Source organism: Ailuropoda melanoleuca, chromosome 1 (genome assembly GCF_002007445.2).
Source record: "Ailuropoda melanoleuca isolate Jingjing chromosome 1, ASM200744v2, whole genome shotgun sequence".
NCBI lineage: Eukaryota > Metazoa > Chordata > Mammalia > Carnivora > Ursidae > Ailuropoda > Ailuropoda melanoleuca.
Window position 1 is genome coordinate 191,709,994 of NC_048218.1, and position 27,124 is coordinate 191,737,117.

The 27,124-nt window shown below is 34.9% G+C and overlaps 1 protein-coding gene across 4 annotated transcripts in view; it reads left to right on the forward strand.

Annotated features, from left to right (window-relative positions):
* The window catches only part of MKLN1 (muskelin 1), a 317,754-nt gene that overhangs the window by 254,083 nt on the left and 36,547 nt on the right, over positions 1 to 27,124 (forward strand). For all 4 annotated transcript variants that reach the window (XM_011230476.3, XM_034660164.1, XM_002913443.4 and 1 more), the window contains 3 exons: positions 5,340 to 5,552; positions 12,192 to 12,413; positions 15,012 to 15,141. In XM_011230476.3, the coding sequence (XP_011228778.1) occupies positions 5,340 to 5,552; positions 12,192 to 12,413; positions 15,012 to 15,141 (565 nt within the window). The remainder of the gene's footprint in view (positions 1 to 5,339; positions 5,553 to 12,191; positions 12,414 to 15,011; positions 15,142 to 27,124) is intronic.

Consider the following 27,124-nt stretch of genomic DNA (forward strand, 5'->3'; position numbering starts at 1 on the left):
GTATTTTTCTTTAGTTTGCATTTTTATAAGTTTCTTTTTTTTTTTTTTTTTAAGATTTTATTTATTTATTTGACAGAGATAGAAACAGCCAGCGAGAGAGGGAACACAAGCAGGGGGAGTGGGAGAGGAAGAAGCAGGCTCACAGCAGAGGAGCCTGACGTGGGTCGATCCCATAACGCCGGGATCACGCCCTGAGCCGAAGGCAGACGCTTAACCGCTGTGCCACCCAGGCGCCCCTTTATAAGTTTCTTTAATGTCAGTCAGGCTTTGTGGAAGACAGCTAGTTTCTCCTATCTGCTTCCGTGTTTAATCTCTTGCAACATGTTGTTTTCTGTGAAATATATGAAGAAAATTGGACTTCACATGGTTATGTTTTTGGAAAGGAGAGTAGTATTTTAATAGCCTTTTGAGATATTTGCACATGGTCTATTTTGATCTCATATACCAAACTGACAAGTGGTTCTTTCTTAAAGGTGATTGCATTGTAGACTCTGAAACCGTATTACCTAATGTTTTGTATTGTTACATTCAAATCCATTGTTCTACCTTGCTTTTTGAGTGGATCTTTTGCCCATGTGTGGTTTTTTTACCCATGTGTTGGTCACTTGAAAACTGCTGGTTTCTTGAGTTCTGCATATCTTCCAAATGTTGACATTTTATTATACAATATAAAACAACCCATATTTGTTAATATTACTGTCAATTTCATTAGAAAACTCTTCTAAGTATTGGGAAGGTGTCAAGATCACAGTAGCAGGTAGAAGTTTTAAAAATTCTAATTTTTGCTTAAAAACAAATTTTAAATTTTAAAATTTCCTTTTATCATTGGCAACAAATTTTGTCAGTTGTTTTCCTTCAAAATGACATACTAACTTCATCCATTTTTCACAAAATGTCTGTCACAACCATTATGTCTGAATAACTGCACTTGGATTGTTAGTTTTCTTTCACATAAATATAGTGTTCCATGGAAAAAGCGGCTAGGTCAGCTTTTAACTCAGTTGGTCGCATAGGTACATTTCCTTAAAATAACCACCATACATCAAGTAGCACTGTTTTATATAAAGTTTTCTAAATCTCTTTAATATTCATCTTAATAGAAGGCAGCTGGATTCATATCTGCTTCTGTATCCAATCTGTTATTATATCAGAAGTCATGTAGCCTCTGGAAAATTTCATGTACACTCATAAGAGAATAAAAATGAAAAGACAAATTCTTATCCTAGTGGTGTTATAAAAAAAAAAAAACAACTGACTCTGCGGACTCCCTGAAGTGTCTTGGAGACACCAGACGGCCCTGAGAACTGCTGCCTTAATAATTAATCCACAGAGCCTTTTCAGATATAGATGCTTATCCATGTAATACCTCAGTAATGTCCTTCATAGGTGTCTCACTGTCACTCCCAACCCCCATCCCTGACCAGGACTCAGTTCATGATCATGCATTGCATTTCAGTGTCATGTGTCTTTAGTCTCCTTTAGTCTGGAGTAGTTTTCACCCTTTCCTTATCCTTCTTGACCTTGACATTTTTGATGAACACAGAGTAGTTATTTTGTAGACCATCACTCAGTTGGGTTTGTTTCTTATTTCCTTAGGATTGGATTTAGGTTGGGCATTTTTAGCACGAATACCATGTGGATGACATTGGGTCCTCCTTAGAGTATCCTCTCAGAAGGCACATTGTATCAGTTTGTCTGGTGTTGCATTTAATCACTGGGTTAAGGAGAGTGCCCTCCAGATTTTTCCCCTCTATAATTGATATGTAACTTGTGTGAAGACATTTTGAGATTATGAAAATACCCTATTACTCATCAAATTTTCAGCCTTTAGCATCCATTAATGAAACTATTATAGCTTTTTCGAGAGTGATTATACCATTTTATATTCCTGCTAGAAATGTATGAGAGTTTGTTGCGCCCTGTCTTCTTTCCCTGTTGAATTGCTTTGGCCCTTTTGTTAAAAACCAGCTGATCATATAAGTATGTGTCTCTTTTGGGATACTCTGTCCTGCTCCATTATCTTTTGGTCTGTTCATACACCAGTATGGCGGACAGGTAATATAAGACCTTTTTATTCTTCTTTTTAAAAACCCTTCCTTCCTTCCTTCCTTCCTTCCTTATTATTATTTCTTTTTAAAAATTATAAATTTTAGAATCATACTGTCAATTTCTAAAACTTGGGATTATGATTGGGAATGTAAATCTGTAAATCAATTTGAAGAGACTTGGTGTCTTAATAATATTAAGTCTTCTAAACCATGAACGTAGTTAAATCTCCATTTATTTCAGTCTTCATTCTCTGTCAGCACTCTTGGAGTTTTTAGATTGAAGGTCTTGGATATTTTTACTAAATTGATCCTAATGTATTTTGTTTTTTCATGCTATTGTAAGTGGGACTTAAAGAAATGGGGGTGCCTGGATGGCTCATTCGGTTAAGTGTAAGACTCTTGATTTCAGCTCAGGTCCTAATCTCAGGGTTGTGAGATCAAGCCCTGCATCAGGCTCCGTGCTAGTTGTCGTGCCTGCATAAGATTCTCTCTCTTCCTCTGCCCCACCCTAAAAAAATTATCTTGTTTGTTTATTGCTAATGTAGAGAATTAAATTGGGTTTTTAATATTGCCTTTATATCATGTCACTTTTCTAAATTCACGTACTATTTCTGAATGTTTCTTTGTTGATTTCTGAGGATGTTTTCAATAAATAGTCATGTTATCTGTGAGTAGAGAAAATTTTACTTCTCCTTTCTGCTCTTTTTTTCTGTTATAAGCTTTTATTTTATTTTTGTAATACTTTATTACACTGACTTGGACTTCTAGTACAGTGTTAATTAGAAGTGATGGGGGTGCCTTGGTGGCTCAGTCAGTTAAGCTTCCGACTGTTGATTTCGGCTCAGGTCATGATCTCAGGTTTGTGAGATTGAGCCCCAAGTTAGGCTCTGCGCTCAGAGGGGAATCTGCTTGAGATTCTGTCTCTCCCTCTGCCCCTTCCCCCACTTGTGCTTATGCATGCATACACTGTCTCTCAGATAAATAAATAATTTTTTTTAAGAAAGAAGAAGTAGTGGGAATAGACTTCTTGTTTCAGATCCCAGCAAGAAAGCATCGGTTATTTCACCATTAAGTAAAAAAATTAGACATAGATTCTTAACTAGATTGAAGATGCTCCTTTCTATTCTTAGTTTGCTGTGAGTTTCCTCATGAATGTGTGTTGAATTTTATCAAATGCTTGTATTCTTTTCCTTTCTTTTAATGTAGTAAATTACCTTGATCAGTTTTCAAATGTAAAATTAATTTTGTATTCCTGAGATAAACACCTGGTAGTTAAGAAATACCCTTCTTATATAGCTGCATTTTATTTAATAGTACTTTGTTAAAGATTAGTTTTGTGTCTGTTCATGAGGTATACTGGTTACTGGTTGCCTGTAAATTATTTTTCCTCCTCCTCCTTTATAGTGTTATTGCTAATTGGCTTCAGTGTTCTGTTGTCCTCATAAAATAAGTTAGGAATAGTATTTCTTTCTTAAGTGTTTGATAAAATTTACCAGTGTAGATACCTAGGATTGGCATTTTCTTTGTGCGAAGAAAATTTTAAATTATGAATTCAGTTTTTCAGTAGAGCAACTTCAGATTTCTCTCTCATCTCATGTCAATTTTAGTAAGTTTATAATTTTTCAAGGAATCTACATTGTCAGATTTTACCTGTCTTTTTCACAATAGTCCTTTTATTTTCTTTTTAACTTCTAGTGAGCCTATAAGTGATGTTCCTGCTTTCATTTCTCATATTTAGCAGTTTGTGTTTTTTCTTCCTTCTTAAAAAATCAGTCTTGCTAGTGGTTTATAATTCTATTAATCTTTCAGGAAACCAGCTTTGTTAATTATCTCTATTTTTTGTCTGTTTTCTGTTCTTTTGGTTCCTACTCTTATCTTTATTTCCTTTTTTCTCTTACTTAGGATGTAAGTTGCTCATCATTTTAATAGCACTTATGCTAATTCAGCTGAAGCAAGAAGCTCTGTTACCTCCTCTGTTAAAATTCCAAATTTCACATTCTAGGATATATGGCATAGATTTATTATATATTATCCTATCTTTGTTTTGGAGATTAATTGTGGAGGACGTTCTTTCAAAAAATAATATTTCCATCTTATCTGCTGGAGATTTTCCCTGACAGAAATCTTTAAAAATAAGTTATAAAATTGTAATTAGTATGAATACTAAAGTGCAGTTACAAATCAATTTAACATCTGGATTGATAACACTAATTTAGTCAAATTATTCTTCTTGCCTAAGAACTTTATTCATTTGATCTAAATAACAGTGCTGTTTTTGCTTTTGTTTCTCTTATCTTGTGGAAAAACCAGTCTGGAATAGTGGAAAGAACATAGGTTTTGGTTCTAGTTACACTGGGGCTTAGATTTTCTATCTTACTTCCTAGTTTTGTTACTGTGGACAGATTACTTAGACTCTGTGAAATGGTCATATTTCCTTATGGAGTTGTTATGTGGATTGAATGAAATATACATACGCATACATTGTAATAATACAGATAGAATTTAAGAGATATTTAACAAATATTCTCTTTCTTTTCCCCATTTCAACTAATCAGATCCTGCCCAATTGAAGTTCTTTTTTTCCTCATGAACTCTAGTTTATACTACACTGCAATATTTTTTTTACCTTTTATTCAGTCTAGTGATATAAGTGATCTCAAATAATTAATTTTTGTTGATAATATAGTGTTCTTCATAGGGTTCCTTCATTGTGTTATTTATTCACTCAGGAGTGTCAGTTTTACGTAATGTAAAGGATAGACGAAGAAGTCAAATTCTGCATTTTTATTCTGGTGCTGTTAGTAGTTTACTAGCTTTCAGGGTGGACATCTTTCCTCTTCGGGTTATGTTTCCTCATCTTTAAAAGGAGATAATTAAACTAGAGATTTTATTAAGGTTCCTTCCAGTTATGAAGTGCAGCAATTCTACATGTTCTTGGAGTATCTGTTTTGTGCTAGATTCTGCTGAGAAATTCTAATGAGAAATATTTTTAAAGACCAGTTGTGTCTTTAGATTGACACATACTAGAGAATTAAGCTCTGTGCACAAATGACTAAAATGCAGTGGGTATTTAGTAGAAACCATATAAGTGTTCTAAGCAGAGTGCCATAAGGTACACTTTAGTTCATCTCTTCTTTTCTGGTAGATTTTAAGCATTTCTGTGGTAAGATAGAAACCCTATGTTGGACTTCTATTGCAAACCTTTTAATGAAAGTCAACAAAAAAATGGTTTAATTTTATTTTTCTGTTACTCTGATTTTTTTTTCTTTTTTCTTTCTTCACTCTCCACAGAATGGTCCTAGTGCCAGATCATGTCATAAAATGTGCATTGACATTCAACGAAGGCAAATCTACACATTGGGGCGTTACTTGGATTCCTCCGTGAGGAACAGCAAATCTCTGAAAAGTGACTTCTATCGTTATGACATTGACACTAACACATGGATGTTACTCAGTGAGGATACTGCTGCTGATGGAGGGCCGAAATTGGTGTTTGATCATCAGGTTTGGTGCACAGATAAATATATGGTGGAATTAATTAGTTATCACTAGCTTTTGTTCTTAGAGTTTATTTTACATGTTATGCTACGTTGTCTAGTGATTTCCTACAAATACGTAGAATAGACAATAAAAATAACTCTTATTTCAGTAGGTATAAAGTTATCCTTTAATATTTTTTTTCTCTTGTTTGGTGCAGGATAAAATACTAGGATCTCAGAACAACAAGCGTTAATTTATAAAAACTTTAGAGAATAGATGGAGCAATACATATTAGGAAAAACTAATTTTATGATAAATAGTCAACTCAACAATAACAACTTACACTCTTAAAACTTTTTATTCTATATTCCTGGAAGAAATTTAAAATTACTTTATAATGAGTTTGAGAATTTGAAATCTAGAGCTTTTCTTCCAATTTGAAATATATTTACTTTTGTCTATAATCATAAACTCATTATAAAGCACATAAGAATATGATATCCACTAGATAAGGTTAAGTTTGAACTGAGCACCAAGAGAAATCACATAATGGTGCTATAGACAAGAAGACTACACATAGCAATTTATATACCATTTTAATATTAGAACGCACGTAGTTCTCATCATCATTCCCATCGATGTCATTATTGTTACTGGTCTTTGAATATTTAGCCCACATCAGTTGAGCATAGGTCAGTGCACAAAACAGTAACCACTGAATTCTGTAGGCAGTTTTACTTGGCTCAACCCGTATCCAGACTTTTTTTTGTAGTACTGGGGAGAAAAAGACTTTTAAAAAAATCTATAAGACTGTATTGATGAACATAGCATTATCTAGTACTTGAGAAATGTTAAGAGGTGCAAAGATAATGACAGAATCTAGCTTAGGCCTAATATCTTAATCTAGGATTTAAGACCCTGGGTTTTTTTGGTGTTCTTTGTTTTTTTTCTTTAGATATTTTTGTCAATTCTTTGCTTTTAAACTATCTACTGACATATTTATATTAACAAATAGTTGTTACAGGAGAATGTTAAGGAAAAGAGGAGTCGGTTTTATGCCTGTCAAGTGTATGGTGGGTGGAAAATCAAAAACGTTAGTCTTCGAAGAATTCCCCAGATTGAATTAGAACTTCTGCTGGCTCTCCGTAACTGAGCTCTGCAAAGCTTTGCACTTCCTTGCTGACATCCTCATTGTTATTCATATGGAAAATAATAACTTTAAAAACTGTTAGATTGGTTCCGATCTTTTAAAAACAGAACATCAGCAGATAACACTGTTAGGGAAACCGTTTATTTTCTTCCAACTGGTTGCAAATTTCTTTTACAAAAGATGCTTATGTCTTTATTTTTATAGATTGAAAAAAGAATAGCTTAAGGGTATCCTGTGTATAGCACATTTATTGTCCTTGTCTGTGACCTTTGTTTGTCTTGACTTTGATAAAATAGAATGTTCCTTGGAAGCTAAGTTCTGTTACATGGTGCTTCATTTTCATCTGATTAGATGTAATAGAAGAACAGTGGGGGTGAAGAAACCAGGATATCAGCTATTAACACAATCTTTATAAGCCTGATTTTCTATTCTAGTTCATGTAAATAAAGCCACTCCAAAAATTACTTAGGGTCATTCATGACACTTTAAGACTTGACGCTTAGCATTCAAATTTGAGAAGAACGTGAGAAAGCTAGAGACATGAAGACATGTTTAGAAGTTACTTTGCCATTTAAAATTTTAACATAGTAAAAAAATTAAAGACTTTTAGATTTCTTAAGATTGTAGTGGCGGCTTAGTTCCGAAGTTTTCCATGTTGTTGCTTTGTATGATATTCAGTGACAATGAGAACCAAACAAAAAGATTAAGGAAAAACACTCCCATAAGTCACATATTCAGTGAAACCAGAGAAACCCACAACTCCCAATTCCCTGTAAGTGTAGCCAGAAACAACTGAAATACCCAGAACTAGTTTTGAAGCCCACACGGTGTAGTAGGGGAGAACTCAAGGCATGAAATAGAAGCCCCCTAAACCAGATGAAGTTCATAGTTAGAGAAGACATGACTTCACAGAAGCACCATATTTTGAAGAAGCCATTTAATTCAGTAGCAACAGGAGAGATCCTTGAGCAAGAGTATCACCCTTGTATAGGAACCTTCTGTTATCTGGTCCAGGGAAATTAAACTCATTTAAATATGAAAAACTAAAAAGCAATATACACCAAATCTTTAGAGAGGTACTCTAAAGAAAAACAATAAAAAGAAAAGCAAAACTTTCCTTCACGCAACAGCAGATGAAAAATTATATTCCAGTATTCTAACATGAATTAAATGGCTTAATGAAGCTTGAAACTCTGAAGAAGCCTATAAAGCATAAATTCAAGAATGCAGATGAGATGGTCAAGTAATAGGAATAGGTGAAACTGGACCTGATAAAACTCAGGAGTGAAATTAAAGAAAAACATATTACCACTTACAGAAGTGAAGGGTAATCTACAAGGAGTATAAAGAGTAGGTAAGGGTCCTATAGGATAGAAATAAGAAGAGCAGATAAAGAGAACAGAAATAAAGATGTAAAAAGGATTAGCCAGAAAATTATAGATAGAGAACACAGTCAAAAGAGAGCCAACATACGCATAATGGGAGACATTAAAGAAGAAAACCCTAACAGTGAAGCAGAACAAATATTTATAAATAAAATTCAAGACTACTTACGTATCAAAAGGGCATGCTGTATTCAGGAAAAATTGACGTAGGCATTCAACTCTGGGACATTTAATAGTAATTCATATTGAATTTCAAAGATAAAGATGCATTTTTGGGCAACTGGGCAAAATTATCAAGTCACCTATAACAGAAATAATATGAGGCTGGTCTCAGATTTCTCTACAGCTACGTTCGATGCCAAGAGAGACAAGAGAGCAACATCTAGAAGGTATTCAAGACAGGACAGCATGAGCCAAGGGTTTTATATCTAGCAAAATTGTCCTTCAAGTATAAACACTTTCTGAGGAAATTACTAGAAAGTAGAATACAAGCTAGCCAAGAAGTGACTGGAGAAACTTCAGTCAAAGGATTGGAGATCTTAGTTCATTGATGTTCTCCCTGGGTCACTAGATGATTGGAAGGCTGACCGTATACTTTTACTGTCTTCTTGCCCCACAGTCTGTGAAATGCAAAAGAATACATTAATAGTAATGTTGAAAACAAGAAAGAATGTCCTTGGGGAACTTAAAAAAGTTGGAGAATTCCTGTAAGGTGGAAAGTAAATGGGTTCAGATCCAACCAGAAGAAACCAGAGCCCGTAAGATTGCAGCAACTAGAGTCTCAAAGTTTATTTAAAAAAAAAAAAAGAGAGAGAGTCTCAAAGTTTATGTAGCTGGGGCAAACATTAGATGATCAGTTGGGGACTGGATAGCAGGGCATTCTTCAGTTTGACTGAGCAGCACTTATCTTAGGTAATTGTCCATAGATCAGGTGTTGAGTGTGGACACAGGAGCTGGACGGATAGAGCAATGCTCCCAAGAGGCACTGGAGAGCTTCTCATCCAGTCCCTTGAGGCAGGCTGCTGTATATGAAGAGGCAGGTGAACAGGAATTTGCAGATACAAAGAGGATTAGAACAACAGCCAAAAAAGTCAAGTATTTGAAAGTAATGAATACCATGAGACAGATAAGGGTAGTGAACTCAACAGATGAAGAATTAACAAACAAAAACAGCTAAGTAGTATAGACTGAAGGAGCCTTTAAGATAAGTTTAAGCGTTATTTTAGAGCAATTCAGGAGACTGTTTCATCCATGAAAAAAGAAATATCTAGAAAAATTGTAAGTTAAAGATTTGATAGCCACATAAAAGTCTCAGTAAATCTATTAAAAAGCTCTCGTCTCTAAAAGTTACTAAATTAATGAGCTGAAATTATGAAAGAAGTGTTAAGGAACAAGAGAAAAGATCCTGAAGTTCTAATATCCACCTAATAGGAGTTCTAGAAAAAAAGAGAATGAAAGCAAACTGAAAGCAACATGCCTTAAGGTTGAAAAGGAAGAAAGGTCCCAGAACTGAAGAAAGATAGTTTTTAGAATTAAAGGAACACCAGGGGCAGATTAGGATGAATGAAAAAGGCTATCCCTATACTTTTTTTTAAATTTTTTTATTTAAATTCAGTTAGCCAACATGTAGTACATCGTTAGTTTCAGATGTAATGTTCAGAAATTTATCAGTTGCATGTAATACCCAGTGCTCATCACATCACGTACCCTTCTTAATGTCCATCACCCAATTACCCCATCCCCCGACCCACCTCCCCTCCACAACCCTCAGTTTGTTTCCTATAGTTAAGAGTCTCTCATGGTTTTTCTCCCTCTCTGATGACTTCCCCTTCAGTTTTTCCTCCCTTGACTTCTGATCTTCTGCACTGTTTCTAGATACTTTCTTAATGAAATTTTAGAGCCATGGATTAAGAGAAAATCCTAAAAGCCACAGAGAGGAAACTGGTTACCTTTGTAAGTAAGCAAGGGCCAGATTAACGTGAAGCATTTTTGGAGGTTGGTGTGTTGAGCAACACTGGTTAGAAAGCTTCAGAGTTTGTGAGAAGAAAAATTGTTTTGAACCCAGCCTAATCCTAGCCAATCTTGTTTTCAAGTGACAGAGTAAAATAAAGACCTTGGGATTTTAAAACATTGGGGTGGTAAATAAGTGGCTATCCACTATTTGTTTGATTTTAGGAATTAAATATCTAACCGGATAGGGTAGATGAGTGAGTGGTCTTCCAAGATTTGACTTAAATGATCTCTTGAAGTCTTCAAGAGAAAAGATGTTAATATTATCATACAGACTAAAAGGTTATTAGCTTTTCAGAAATTTTTTTCAGAGATTAAAAGAAAAGGAAACCATAAACTGCTGAACGACAGGAAGTTTCTTGGAGTGATTAACACCTCTTGTTTGATAACTGACCCTCATTGAAACTGCTTATCTTATCCAGGGAAGAACCAAGCTGAAGGAATAAAATTAGTTATATCTGTTTTGTGTCCTGTTTGTTCTAAGATATGGGAAAGAATCAGTGAAGCTACTATAGTTTCTAACTCTTTTTTTGAGCTGGTTGGGTCTGGTATGGTGGAAAGAGCTACCAAGACAAAGATGTTTATGCCTCACCACGAATAACAAATGAGAATAGCCACATCAAAATTAAAGTTAAATATCCCCAGAAGAAAATAGAAACTCCTTTGAAGTAGAACCATAGGAGCTGGGTAATAGAGATTGGCCAAAATTAGTATGAATCTGTAAATTTGTAAAAATATAAATAGGCTCCCATAATGTGGGTCCCTCAGGATTTTCAACATGATCCTGAGGTGTTTGGAGAGATGTGAGCCTTCAGTCCCTAGGACAGGGTAATGTGCCTCAGGTTCAGTGAAACCTCAGATGGTTATGTAGTGGGTGTATGGAGCCATGCTGAGTCGTCTTCAGCAACTTATGGATTGCTTTTAATGATATGATCATTTAAGATTAAAGAGTGGGAATACTTTGAACCATACTTACCAAGATTTCACCATTGAGGAATAGATTTTCATCTTAATTTATGGAAGGTTGTCAGAAACCTGGGAAATGGCAAGTGCCTGGATCTTTTAGTGGTTAGGGAAAAATTAGGAGATGCTAGTCTTTTCTTTTTAATATTAATTAAAAAACCAGAATTTACCATTATGAAAATAGCTTTTTCCTGAAAACAATACAAAAATAGATAAATAGCATAATTTGCTAGGAGGAGAAAATTAAATATATAATGGCTAGTATTTGTGCTTTAGCCAAAAAACAGATGTTTTGTATATGCAATTTATTCTTTAAATATCAATGCCACTTGTGTTCAAAATCTAATTCCCAATTAGGACTTAATATATTCTTTGAAATAGAATTTGATTCATATTGCCTTGTGACAAATGGCTTTTTTCTCAGAGATATTTTTATGAAAAAGCCATGATCTCCTTCAGTAGAAAAAATGAAAGAATCAAGTTTGGCTTTTGAACATAAATTGTGTAACATACCTCAAAGAAAATTAAATTTATAGTATTGTGTTAAAGGAGGTGGATTCATTACTAGAGAAGTCAGTCTGGAGACTGCGGTAAACATCTCTTTGTTTTACTATATTGTAACCACATAATTTGAAGAGCTTTGCAAAATAAATGCAGAAAGATAAATTTAGTTGTATCACTCTTATTGACATAGCTGTCCTCTGATTAAAGGGTAGCAAGATTAATAGGATGGATGCTTGCCTAGAATAAAAAGACAGGAGTTTTTATAAGAGGATGAAAAGAAGGGTGTGATCACTTTTCACCCATAGGGTATGATTAGCATTCAGTCTTTGGTATTAATTGGCACCTCATGTATTATTGTTTGATTTGGTGAAAATTATACTATTTCAAGAAAGCGTAAAGGTCTTTAACCCAATATATTTTGCTCTCACTGGGAAAAACGGAAACCCAAAAAAGTATTTAGAAATGCATCCTGAATCTTTGCCAGGTGGTGAGCATTACTTCAGTTAAGTGCATTTGATAATCAAGGGTGGTATTTAGTGTTAAGACAAAGTTTAGTTTCTCAAGAATCTAAAACTGCACTCATTGGTTTCATTTTAGCACATGTGACAGGAACAATCTGTAACTGTTCAATCTGTTGCCTTGTTCTGATAGATGTGTATGGACTCAGAAAAACATATGATCTACACCTTTGGTGGTAGAATTTTGACATGTAATGGCAGCGTAGACGACAGCAGAGCCAGTGAACCACAGTTCAGTGGGTTGTTTGCTTTCAACTGTCAATGTCAAACTTGGAAACTTCTTCGAGAGGACTCCTGTAATGCTGGGCCTGAGGACATCCAGTCTCGGATAGGACACTGCATGCTATTCCACTCAGTAAGAATGTTCTATACATTGTATTGTTATTTTGTCATGTATATTCTCAATAGGAAAAGAAGTAGTGAAATCTAAATCTTCAGAAGAAATAAAAACTTTTCATTAAAACTAAATGATTAGTGTTAGCAATGATAGGCAAAAATAAAACTTCCTCAACAGTGAGCGGTTGCTAATTATGAGACTCTTCCTATTAACATAGTAATTCTTAGTATTACTTGAATACTAATCTAGACACTTTTATGACTAACCACTGCTTATACAGATACTGTAGCTATTTCTCTTTCTTACACCTTTCTACTTACTGATTCCTCTTAGTAACTAGAAGATCAATTATTTTATTTTCCTCTCTGCCGCTCTCCATTAAATACGAAGAATTAAGAATTGACTTTATAGAATTAGAACTTAAATTTATCAGCAAAACCAGTATGGAGACATTTCTTCAAACTTTTCAGATATCATATGAAAACTTGGGCTTCTTTCTGTTAACATAATTTTAAAAACATATTGTGGAATATTTTAAACATATATCGAAGTAGAGAGAAGAGTGTAATAAATTCCTGTGTACTTATTTATCTGTTTCAGCAGTTATCAGATATTCCACTGTTCATTTTTCATATATCTATCCCACTTAAATTTCATTTCTTTCTTTGATGTTTCTCCGATTTTTAAGTTTATTCTGAAATTTTATTTTGCTGGGCAAATCCCAGACAATGTGTCATTACACTTATAAATACTATGGTGTATCACTAACAGATAAGGATTTTCTAATAAACATAATTATGATACCATTGTAATACTCAACCAAAGCACCAGCAGTTTCATATTATCATTTTATACATAGTCTGCATTCATTTTGTTTTCTGAAATACTGAAAAATACCTTTCTATAGTTGGTTTATTCAAGTCAGACTCTAAAACAGGTCTATGAATTATATTTGGTTGTTATGTCTCTTAAATTTCTTTAAAGCATAACAGTACTCCCGGCTCCTATTTTTTCCCCCTCGTATACCATTTATTTACTTATTGAAGAAATTGAATCGTAGTTCTCTCAAATTTCCCATATTCTTGATTTGGCTAATTTTATCCTTGTAATATTGTGATCATCTAGTCTCCATATTTCCTGTAAGCTGGTAGTTAGATCTAGAGGCTTGATTTTAGATTTTTTTTTCTCTTTTTTGGGGGGGTAGAGAATGCAAAAGGAGAAGTATAAGAATACTTCATCAAAGATGGTCTGATTCCAAAATATCAAGAGGCAGTTAATGTTTAGTTATCATACTTTTGATATTAAAATTATTTGATGGATTTAGATGTTATCAGCCTGATTGATCAGTAATAAAGGTTCTTGTCAACATTTTACCAAATGGCTTTGCAGTCATTGATAATCATCGTGTAGGGTTTGTAAAACAGTGATTTTTCTAATTATGTTATTTATTCTGTATTTATTAACTGATTTATTAACTTACCTCGTTAACTGTTTGGCTACACTGATGTACACAGGATAGGTAATATAAATGTTTGATTTTTTTTTCTCTGTCACCTTTTCATATTAATGAGTTGAAGCTCCAAAATTAACCAGTATATTTCTTAAACATTATTATGAACTTGTGGACTTTTATATATTTGGTGTTTTTAATCCAGTGCTGTCATTATTCTTTTTGATGCCCAAATTTTTCTTTGTTCAGTAGGAATGCCCCCCTCTCAGTTATACCCATACATATAGCTATATACACATGTATGTATATTACATAAATACATATGTATCTTTTTTAGTAAGAGAAAAATCATTGTTCATACTGACATGACCGATTCAAAATAAGAATTATTGAGTTTTTAAATTTAATATCCTTTTGATTTTGTATTTATGTATCTTTTAAGGTTAAAATCCTACTTCCTAATGACAGTATTTTATTACTTCTTATGTCTCTCTATAATAGTTACAGAATCACAGAACTAACAAAAATTACTGAATGTTTCAGGTTGCTTTCTGATTATTTTTCTGTTCAGGATATAGGTAGGGATGGATAGTCAAAAAACGTGAATTAAATCACTAGAAATACTACTTCTCTGTGTGATCATGTCTCTGTGTGGTCATATCTTTACAGATAGGTTTATTTCATTGTTTTTCAAATTTCAGAGATTGCTTTTTTTTCTTTTGAGTTAATTAAATAAAAGCAATATACATGGCTCCAGAGGCAAAACCGTTAAGCCAGTGTACTTTTGGAGAGATCTGGTTTCTGTCCGTCTTCCTTGCTCTATCCCTTCCCATAAAGCTCTTTAATTAGCTTCTTTCCTTTGTTTCTTTTTGAAGAAAGAAACAAACATACACACATTCCTTTTTTCCCTTTCTTACGCAAAGGCAGCACCCTGCATTCATTATTCTGTACCTTGCTTTTTTACTTTAATAAGGTGTCTAGAGATTACCTCTTAGTAAATACATAGAGAGCTTCATCATTCCTCTTTATACTAGCATAGTACTCCATTGCATGGGATCTGTCATAAAATTGCTTTTATAGAGGTTTAAATTTTTAAAGGATCATTCTGAATTCTTCATGGAAGTGACTACTTTCTCCCTTCTTTGCCCTTTTTCCTTATTTTTCAGAAAAATCGTTGCTTATATGTATTTGGTGGCCAGCGATCGAAGACCTATTTGAATGATTTCTTTAGTTATGATGTGGACTCTGATCATGTAGACATAATATCAGATGGCACCAAGAAAGACTCTGGAATGGGTAAAGGCATTTAGAGATTCTTCTCTCATGTCTTAACTACTTTAGGTAGAAGACTATATAAACCCCGTTTTCTTTTCTTTCTAACCATTCTTCACCCTTTCCCCATATCTTTAGTTGAAGTAATTCGGAGTAAGAGGAAGAAAAATCTACCAGCTAGATTATCCAGTGTTATCCATTTAAAATATATAAGTTAATTATATTATTTGAGCAAAAAATATGTAAGTTTCTAAAGACATTATTTATGTGTGTGCTTGCTTGGTGGGGGGGCTTTGCTAGAATTAATATCTTTAAAACTGTCTTATTCTATGTTTGCTAATTCCTTTCCGCCTTCTGCTTTCACTGTAGTGACTTATATATTAGGCACTAGCATGGTAGAGTATGTATTTGTTCTAAGGGAGGACTTTATGTAACTGGTAACAACTTTTAAGTTTGCAAGCTCAGCATCCAAGTTATTCTCATAATAGGGTGACTGGTTTGCCTGAGATAGTTTCAGTGTTATGCATATTGCCCTGGCATAGTTATTAGTAGTACCCCTGGTTCACTCTCAAGTATCTTATTTTGTATAATAATTTACATAGTTACCCTGCATAGTAGTCACTTTGCCTGTGATAATTATACACAGATGAATGGTATTTGTTTAAGATGCAATGGTTTAAAATGCCTAATTTGAGAAATAAGATCAGTTTGCTTTTTCTTTTAGCTATTATAAAAATAGATCTTTTTATTAAAATAGTTCATATTTATGAGAAAAAACTTTTAAAAACATTTTAACAGAATATAGTACCATAGTTAAAATGTACACATGAAGGGACCCTCAGGACTCTTACCCCCTGTTTCCTACTAGGTGGAGGCTTGGGCTTTATTTTCTGGGGGAAATGATTGCAGAGGTGTTTTTTCTACCATGCTTAAACTACTTCCCAAGATTAAAAGAAAAAAGTGGCAAAGAGCGATAGTAACAAAGACTTAGTACAAAAATTCACTCTGGGTAAGCTTTATTGACTACCTTTTGAAGATTTTTTAAAATGAGTTATTCTTATATAGTAATTTGCAAAATTGATCAGTATAATGCTTTGTTCATGGTTATGGCTAGCTTTAGAGCTAGCAAAGTGTGATAATTTGATTATCAAAGTAATAATATGCTCATTGTAAAGCATTTGGAAAATATAGAAAGATGTTAAAAAGTAACTGTATCAAACCATCCAGATGTAATCTATTATCATTTTGATGTATTTCCCTCTAGTTTTCAAAAATTTATTTATTGTTGGGGCACCTGGGTGGCTCAGTGGGTTGAACATCCGACTCTTGATTATGGCTCTGGTCATGATCTCAGGGTCATGGGATCAAGCCCCACATTAGGCTCCACCCTGGGCATGGAGCCTCCCTGGGATTCTCTCTCTCCCTCTGCCCCTCCCCTGTACATTCTCTCTCTCAGAAAAAATTTTTTTATTTATTGTATAAAATTTAACACAATTTTATATTCTTCCGTTTCTAAATTTACATTAAATTGTGGTCATTTTTTTCATCATTATGGTTTTATAACCAGGGACTAGAAGTATTAGGACAAGTGACACATGTGGATTCATTCACTAATTACTGCTATAGTCAACTCTTATAAAATCAGAATCACCAGTTTTGCTATGTGTTCTTTATCTTTAATTGATTTATGGTGAATTAGTCCATGCAAACAAGTTCATTCATTAATTTAATAATATTTGTCAGACATCTGCTAGCATCTAAGCTTGACCCTCTCCCTTCCAGCCCCCCAACATATTTCAGTACCATCTACGTGCCACGTATGTTTGAAGTGCTTGAGAGATAGCTGTGGGCCTGGGATAAGATCCTTCCTCTCAGAGGACTCACATGCTGGTGGGGAGACTTGCAGTTGCCATTAAGTATTGTGAAGAAAAAGCATTGGCTGCCGGGAGAATAAGTCACATGGGAGGTCCCATGTAGATAGAGCGGGTTGGAAAACCATCTCTGCAGGGGTTATTTTCAAGATTTAAGATAAGGAGTAGAGAGCGAGGAAAACCATGTTAAAAAGTGAGAGAAGAGCAAGTACAAAGGTCTCAAAGCAGGAAAGAACTTAGTGTGTTCCCGAAAGAGCTGAGGGTGGGGAAGTTGGTATGAAGTGAGGGTAGAAAAATAGTTAAAACTCTGTTTGGTGCCTTGTACAAATGCAAGAAGTTCGGAATTTTTTTTTCCTAAATAAAATTGAAGGTATTAAAAGGTTTAATGCCAGGGGCTTGATCTGATTGATTGAAATTTTGAAAATATCACTGTTTTGCCTAGATACACATTTTCCAAGTGCTTAATTTTGACAGTATGCCTACAAGTTGCAGTGTCTAGAGGCTGTATGGTGCTTTAATTGAGGATTTTTATGGCAGAGTTGAACGTCTGGTTAGACTGCATACTTGGAAAGTTTTCCCGCCTAAAATTGTTGTGGTTTTACTTGGAATTGTGGAACCTCAGTGTCTCTGTTGGCATAGTAGAGTGAAACTAAAATCACTTTCATTTTTCTTTTTCTTTTTTTCCTCCATTTCCCTCCCTCCTTTCTTCTCTCCCTCTTCCTCCTTCTTCCCCTCCCTCCCTCTCCTTCTCTTTCTCTCTTCCTATTCATCCCTTCTTTTCTACCCCCCACCCATGTGCCACTTTCTCTCTCTTTGTCTGTCTCCCCTGGGCCCCAGGGGTTTCTGATACCCCCATGGCCAGAATTGAGAGCCAGTCTTCTAGCTCTCCAGAGCCTATCTCAGTCCTTAGTCAAGTAACCTTGAACAAGTTACTAATTTCTCAGTCTTAGCTTGTGTGTCTGTAAGTGACCAAAATTATATCATGTCCCTGCTCATGGCTATTCTAAGAGTAGAGATGGATTGGCCCTCTAGTTTTGGCTAATGTTACTCTTGGGTATCTCAGTTTTCACAAGAGTATGCCAGTGCTCTCTGCAGGTTCACTGATCTATTCCGTAATTTATGTAATGACAGTTTTACCTCCATCTTCTCTCTATTCCCATTGCAACTTCACTAGTTTGAGCTGTCATCGCCTATTTGGTCTTTGTCCCTAGTCTTCCTCCTCCTCTTCTTCCTCTTGCTTGTTTGTTTGTTGAGAAAGCAAGTAAGCACGAGCGGCAGGGGGAAGAGAAGAGAAAAAGAGAGAGAATCTCAAGCAGGCTCCACCCTCAGTGCAGAGCCTGATGCTGGGCTTGATCTCATGATTCTGAGATCATGACCTGAGCTGAAATTAAGAGTCGGACACTTAACTGACTGAGCCACCCGGGCACCCCTATTTGTTTTTAAAAGATTTTCTTTTTTAAGTAGTCTGTACACCCAGCATGGGACTCAAACTCATAACCCTGAGATCAAGAGCCACAAGCTTCACTGACTGAGCCAGTCGGGCGCCCCAAAAACATATGTTGTTTACTCTGAATAATGACTATTACATTGACTATTTTACTAAAACTTCCCAAAGGTTTTTCAAGTTCTGGTATTTACAGTAGTCATTTTGTGTTGAGAATGCAGTTGATAAATATTTACTTGATTATACTTGGCTATAATGACTGGTCTTCCTCTTCTTGGGTACTCCACCCCTCCCCCCAACTCACTCTCCATACTGCAAGCAGAGTACAGCGGTTTTGTGTTACCAGTGAGGTGCAGGATTGTGTGCTTTAGCAATTATGCAACAGGTGTTTTTTGGTCACCTTCTGTGTGCCAGATAATAAGTTAAGTGCTAGAGATACAGTTGTGAATAAGGGCTCTTCCTAGAGCTTACAGTTGTGCATGGGGAGAGCAAAGAAGTAGATTAACAGCCTTACTTTTGGATTAGAGCTAATAAGATAAGAAAATACCTTTTAAAAATAGAAACTCTGGGCACCTGAGTGGCACAGTCAGTTAGGCCTCTGACTCTTGGTTTTGCTCAGGTTATGATCTCATGGTCTTGGGATCAAGCCCTACATCTGGCTCTGTGCTCAGTGCAGAGTCTGCTTAAGTTCCTCTCTCCCTCTCTCTGCTCCCCCACCCACAGCTCTCCTTCTCTCTCAAATAAATAAACCTTTTTTTAAAATAGAAAAATAAATAAAATAAAATATGTAAACTTGATAGGCCTTCTTCCTTGATTAAAATTTTTTCATTGTGTTCCTTTGCCCTGAAGATTAAGTCTAAACTCAGCCTGAGTCTTTATGATATGCTCCACCTTAGTTAGTTTTCCAGCCCCATTTTTAGTATCCACCCTCACCTTGCCACCAATTCTTTGTTTCATGACCAGTGAATATTAATTCTTTATAAATATAGTACTTTTTCTTGCCTTTGGGTTTTTGTCCATGCTGTTCTCCCTACCTGAATCACTCTTTCATCTGACCTCCAAACTCTAACTAACTTGTACACTTCTTTCAGATCTTAGCTTACCCCTCATGTCTCCTGAAATTCTCTAACTCCTGAAGCCCAGGTTAGGAATTAAAGCGTATGATTCTAATCTTCATTGTTAACACAATTCTAGATATTCATCTAGTATAATCTTGACTCTGCTTTTCAAAACCTGTGAAAAGCTTAGCTGAAATAATAGACTTTAGTCAGGATTTTTTTTTTTTTCAAGATTTTATTTATTTGACAGAGAGAGACAGCCAGCGAGAGAGGGAACACAAACAGGGGAAGTGGGAGAGGAAGAAGCAGGCTCCCAGCAGAGGAGCCTGATGTGGGGCTGGGTCCCAGAATGCTGGGATCACGCCCTGAGCCGAAGGCAGACGCTTAACGACTGCGCCACCCAGGCGCCCCTTTAGTCAGGATTTCTTAAAGAGCATTCGGTCTTTTCAGTACTTGATCTCCTAAAAAATCTTTCCCTGGATTAAGTTAGACCAAACAGATAACCTCATGTCAGAACTATGGTATATTGAATTGTCCTTCCATAGGATTACTTTCACCTGATTTTCAAAAGTCCACTTAATTTTATCTTACTAGATTATTATTTATAAGCCATGAGAAGCCCTTCTAAGGATAAGGCAGGATACTATTTAAATTTCTGCATTATTAAATATTCTTAGAAAATACCAATTTTGGGGACACTTGGGTGGCTCATTTGGTTGGGCTGTGACTCCTGATCTCAGATCGGGTCATGATCTCAGGGCAGTGGGATCAAGCCCCGTGTCAGGTTCTGTGCTCAGTGTCCCTTTCCTTCTGTTCCTCCCACTCATGTGCATGTACTCTCTTTCTCTCTCTCTTTGAAATAAAATCTTTAAAAAAAAAAGTAAATACCAATTTTATTCCATTACATGGATACTCTAGCTTATTTCAACATTCTATTTATTAACTCTTCTTCTAAAGCTTTTCTACTACAGTTAATTACTGTAATTTGAGATGGACTTAACATATAATTACTGTGTTTATCTGTGATTCAGTAATGTGGGTTATTTGATTAAAACTATATTTATGATGTGAGTTTCAAATGTATTGTTTGAAATCATAGAACAAATTTGAACTATTAAGATCACCAATTAGAAATGGCATATCTGGGGTGCCTGGGTGGCTCACTCTATTGAGTGTCTGCCTTCTGCTCAGGTCATGATCTCTGGGTCGTGGAATCAAGCCCCCTGAGTTGGGCTTCCCGCTTAGCAGGGAGTCTGCTTCTTTCTTTCCTTCTGCCCCTCCCCCCTGCTCATTTTCTCTCTCTGTCTGTCAAATAAATAAAATCTTAAAAAAGAAAAGAAATGGCATATCTAATTGTAAAATTGCTGCTGCTTTTTATAGTTTTTTTATTGTGTCAGATACTATAAAATCTTAAATGGTTGCTCTTTATAATTATTTAAATGAATTATCTTAGATTTAACATCTCAAGATCTGAGGAAACTTCAACTCTGACTTTTATAACTAGAGTATAACAATGTTATGCTCCCCTCAGAAAGAGATTACAATTTAAATCAGTGGATTGGCAGCTGCTTAGAAAGAAAGGATTTATTAGTATTGTGTCTAACACATACATAATTACATCAAAATTCAGCACATCTAAAATTTGGGTTTATTTCTGAATAACTTTTGGCAAGCACAAGGGGTTTAGCAGACTCCCCATATGTAAGCTCTGTATTTAACACTAATTGAAAATTATGTTTAGAAAGATAGTCTGTCATACCACCAGAGCTTTATAGTTTGCTATAGAAACTCAGTTTATTGTAATAGGATTACTTTCCCATATCTGTATTATTCAGGGTATAGCAAACATATATGAGTCTTCAGCATTTGCCAGATGCTAAGTCAAGCATTGGTGATACAGAGCTCTTAAAACCTGGTCCCTGTTCTATAGTAGTTATGTGTTTACTTGTTTTGTCCCTTAACAGCTGTTGACTGTATTTTCCCACATCTGTCACTGTTTATTCCATTCTGTTCTAACCGTAGTGGCAGATTGGTATAATTGAAAGAATAGTGAATTGAGAATCAGAAGACTTGGTCTCTCTTCATCTGGATCTGCCACTCATCCCTCTGCATCTTTGGCAAAATTATATACATAACTTCTTTGGGCCTGATTATTCATCTGAAAATGAGATTGGACCAGTTGATCTTAAGGCCTCATCTAGTGCCAAAATTTTGACAGTTAAATTTCATTCCCTTCTGCTATCAGGCTGTGAAACTAACATGAGTGCTATGTTAGTAATGTCTGTAAGATCTAATTTATCTGTAAACATACTTTCATGAAAACCTTAAAAGCAAAATATTACTGATTTTTAGTTCAACTAATGGAATTGGTCAAACATTGACATTATTGACATTATTTTTTAATAAGTAAGTATGTCTGTTTGTATGTATGTAATTATATAGAATAAATCCTTGGAGATATGACCCTTTTAGACTTTTAACAATTAACTAAATCAGACCAATTCAGCAGTATAGAGAAGATTCGGAAGCTAATGATTTGCTGTCATTAATGTAGTTACTGAGGTAGGAAATGATAGTGTTTAGTTTCAGTGTAACTGGGCTTCATTGCTTTCCAGTTAGCATCTTTTGTATTTGTTGTGCCATTATTCTGATAAAATTGGATTCTGTACTTTTTCCCCTCTCACCATTATTGTTAATACTAACTTTACATAATTTACCCCTTCTACTCTTCCAGGGGTATTTTTGCTTAGTTACAAGCTTATGTAAGTATTTCATATTTTTAATATAAAATTTAGGTCATTTGATAGTAAATATGAATTAAAGTTCACCAGCAAAAACAAACATGCAAGAACACTAAGACAGTTTTGAAAATGAAAGGTAATGAAGTAGTATTAACACTACCAGATATTTATAAAGATACAGTTTTTTACAGATTAATGGAATGGAACAGAACAGGTAGTATAAAAGGATGTAATGCTTAGAGCTGGTACTGGCAACTTTCAAAAAGAAAGGAAGGCCAAGAGAATTGTAGGGTTGTTTACCTAGCGCCATGATTTGGTTAAATTGCTGAAACAATCCTGGAGCTGCCCACTTGCAAAATTTTGATATATGTGCTCATTAATCAACTGTTATTCAGGTTTTCTGTTACTTGAAGCTGAAAGTAAGAAATTTTAGAAAGCTGTTTTTATTAAACTTTTATTTTTGTGACAGTTCTGAAATTGTATTTTTTCCTGTGTCTTAACTAAAGTAACTAATAAGATGTGCATTGGATCATGAAGCAAAAATAGAGTTGAGATTAGTTCATGAATTAATGCAATAATGTATCTTCCTCAGGAATTGAAATGACTTCAAAAATATCTCTGTTGTCTTTTTTAGCCTTTATGTTACAGATTCTGGTAATCTCCCCTTATTGGGTCGGCCAAAGGAAAGGAAAAGAAAAAATGTGATTTAGACTGTCAGATAAAATCATTTTTTAGCTGTCCTATTTCAAGTTTTAAAAATGTTAAAGAAAAAATAGGAGAGTTAAAGGATTATCAGTGTAATTTCCTGGGAAAACTAAAAACAACTTGGCTGTAATAGTTGTTGATGTATTCTTATGTTCTATTTTCTCAGACAAGTGTTCTTTCAAAATGTATTCGTGATTAACATATGATCTTGTTTACTGATCTGTTTAATTTTTCTTTGTGAGTCAGTTTATAAAGACTGGTTAAGATTTCTGCCATTCATTTGAGCTTTTTGCTAGTTGAATCTAAAAGCTTTTAAAATATTATATGTTGCAACTCTCCTATTCTTTTCCCCTCCCCTCACAACTACCCATTAGAAACCATTCAATTGTAAAGATAGCCTTTTTTTCTTCTTGGGAAGAAAATGAATACAGAAGGCTGTGTTTATACTTATAACATGTTAGAATGAAGACTTCTTCCTTGGTTTTGACCTTTAGGTCTTTTTAGTTTTTGATAATGCCATTTTTATTCAACCAGTTTTATTTCAATAAAATTTTATAGAAGTAATGCAGTGTGCTTAATTCATAAAGCAGAATTCAAAAAATATAAAAGGAAAATTATTTCTGCCAGAGTTACAAACTAACATAGGTGGCTGATTCCCTTCCCCAGAAGTAAACCCTAGAAAAATAAGTTGAGAGGCAACTGGCCTCCAGAAACTCTTTAAATGAGATAGAATGCTGTCTATCCCCTAAATTACCTTGAGCTAATTGTTGTTCCTTCACTATAGAAACTAGCCTATGCAACTAGTACCAGAATCCAAAGAACAACATTATGGCAGTGCATAAATCCTACTGGTGTTAAGAATTGGTGAAAATAGATGTGGACTGACCATCTACTCTCAGTAATCCATTTCTCTTTCCTCTCACCCTTCAAGTCCAGGAATACTGCCTTCTGCTTCCTCCAAAAAGGTCTAAAGGTGTGAAACCCTTACACAGGGGGATGATAGTAAGTAGAAGTGATTAACTGGTTCTTTAAGTCTAAACTTCACTACCTAATGGCTCATCCCCCTCCATCTTCCTTAAATTCGCTGGTGCTGATGCTACTTAAGGCCTGATCTTTGGTCCCCTCTAATATAATATATCTTAACAGAAAGAATAGCTGATACCTTGAAAAATATTACCTCACAGAGATATAACTAGACTGTTGAGGACAACAGCTGTCTCAAAAGAAATCAATAAACTGACAACATATATGATCTAAAGCAGAATTATTGCAATAGTTGAACTAGGAGTTCAAAACAAGCATTATTAATAGAATTAAAAATATAAAAGGACATATTAGTAATTTGAAATAAGATCTAAAAATCATAAAAACAGAACCAAATGGAAATATTAGATATGAAAAATATATTTGAAATGAAGACTGCAACAAATACTATAAATACAATGGCTATGAATGAATGAATTAGTTGAAAGATTAGAATGAATACTCTTTCAGGAAAAAAAATAGGAAAGAAAAAAGATAAAGAGACAGAAAATGTAAAAGAGGGGCGTCTGGGTGTCTCAGTCTGTTAAGCGTCTGCCTTCAGCCCAGGTCATGATCTCAGGGTCCTGGGATTGAGCCCCGTGTCTGGCTCCCTGCTCATTGCGGATTCTGCTTCTCTCTCTGCCTCTCCCTTTGCCCCTCCCCTCACTCATGCTCATTCTCTGTTGCTCTCAAATAAATAAATAAAATATTAAAAAAAAAAGAAAATATAAAAGAAAAACTAAAGAATATGGAAAGGAATTGTACAAGGGCCAGCATCTTAACAGCAGTAACAGAAGGAGAAAATAAAATTTTAAGAGGGCAAAATAATTGAAGAAATAATGAAGGTACTTTTGCTAGAATTCAGAAAAGCAAAAGGCCTCAGATTGGTGGAAGGGCTTATAGTGTACCTGACAGGAGAAATAAAGTGACACTTATCTAGACACATTAAAATTTGGTTTAGAATATCAAAGACATAGGGAAAATTCTGAAAGATTTCAGAGAAAGATGACCTGCAAAGGGAACTGGATAGGTGGATGGGTGGATGGGTGGGTAGGTGGATGGACATCAGACACCTCAGCAGCAATAGTGAATGGAAGAAAATAGTAAAGTTAAAAAGTGATCAGGGAAAATGACTTTAAACCAAAAAATTTATATTCTAACTTTCATATGTTAGTATGAAATAAAATATTCTTAGGTATATTTGCATAGGAAAGTTTGCTATATGAAGACCCATATTGGAAACCAATTTGGAAGCAAGACTCAGAAATGAATTTAGGCTATGTTAGGAGTATGTGCTAAGCGATGATCAAATTATCTTAAGAAAATTGATTGTTGCCAGAAGAAAAACACTAGGACCAAAATTCTAAACAATGAACGTATAATGGGGGAGGGTCAATGAGGCACTATATATAATTCTGGTATTGTGATTGGACTTATAGGTGAGAAAAATATTCTGTATTAAAACCTTTTCATTCCAGGGGGCGCCTGGGTGGCTCAGTCGTTAAGCAGCTGCGTTCGTCTCAGGTCAAGATCCCAGGGTGCTGGGATCAAGCCCTGCATCGGGCTCCCCATTTGGCAGGGAGCCAGCTTCTCCCTCTGCCTGCTGCTCCCCCTACTTGTGCTCTCTCTCTGTCAAATAAATAAAATCTTTAAAAAAAATCATTCCAATTGTCTTATAAAGGCTCAAGATCTAATGGGTGTTTATTTTCTTTCAAGCTTCCTTTTGCTTTCCTGCGTCATCTATCACTGCCACTGTTTCTTCCATCCCATGTCATCCCTTTTCTTGGATTCCTTTTTCTGTTTTGTTGGAATAGCCCCTCAAAGAATTGTTTCTTATGCAGTCATTGATATAAATTTTCATATTTCTGATCCAGAAATTCCTTTATTTTGCCCTCATTGTTGGAAATAGAATTTTAATTCCCTATCTTTTTATATTCCTTAGAATTTTAGAGTTATTATTCCATTGTATTCTAGCGTTCGTTGTTAACAGATAAAAGGTCTGATAAGTTTGATGCTTATTCTTCTGTGTGTAATAACCTGCTTTTTCCCCTCTCTAGAAGCTTTTAAAATTTTCCTTTTTATTCCTGGAGTTTTAAAGTTTCATTAGGAGATCTCTCTCTCTCTCTCTCTGTTTCTCCCACATCCAAAAGTAGCATTTCTGTGAAAATTTTGGTAAGCCAAATGGCATAAAGCAAAGAAGTAGTTATCACCGATTTACAAGGAAAAATTTTGAGTCTTCCCAGACCCAAAAAACAACCTCTCTCTCTCTCAGACTTTTCTGATACCTTAGGACATGTCTCGCTAACTGATGCACAAAATAAATTGAGATAAAGCACAGACACTCATACACACAGTTCACAGCTGTGGTGGCTTGATGCAGAGAGGCTGGATGTAGTTCCTGGGGAGGGTGCGCTCTGTCTCTGTAAGGGCTCACTGCAAAACAAACACTGAATGCTGTGTTTGCTCCTCACCTTTTTTTCATAAAAGTGAAAATCCTCCTCAAATTTCTTTCAGTTAGTTAAAGCAAGTACTAAAGTAGATATTTCATAGAAGCAAAGTAGTGTAATGAAAACTTTCAAAAAGCAGGAAATACCTATATATAAAGGGTTTTTTTGTTTGTTTTTTTTGTTTTGTTTTTGTAAAACATGCTTAGCACCTAGGGCTCTTTCAAGGACACACACTTGGTTCTTCCATTCAGGGAGATTTTCTTTAGTTATTTTTTCCTCCTATATTATTCCACATCTCTTGAGTGTTCTTCTCAGACAGGTTTCTTCAGTGTTTTTATCCTCTATGTCTTGTAACTTTTCTATCATAATTTCTGTATCTTTTGCTGTACTGGTAATTTATTATTTTTATCCTACAGCCACGGACTTTCTTTTTACTATACTCATTTTTTTTTTCAATTTGTCATCTGATTTTTTTGGTCATAGTTTTACTTTTTAATATCTTATTTTCTATTCCTTTCTATGGAAGCTCGTTCTTGTTTTACACATGTAATATTCTTTTTATTCTTTACAAAGATAATGAGTTTTGGGTTTTTTTTTTTTTTAAGTTTTGGTTCTTTCTGTGATTTATCTTTTCCCATTTTATATGTTTATCTAGGCCCCTATCTTTACACTGTTGAAATTTTTCTCATGTCTTGTGGTTCCTATCTAAACATTAAAA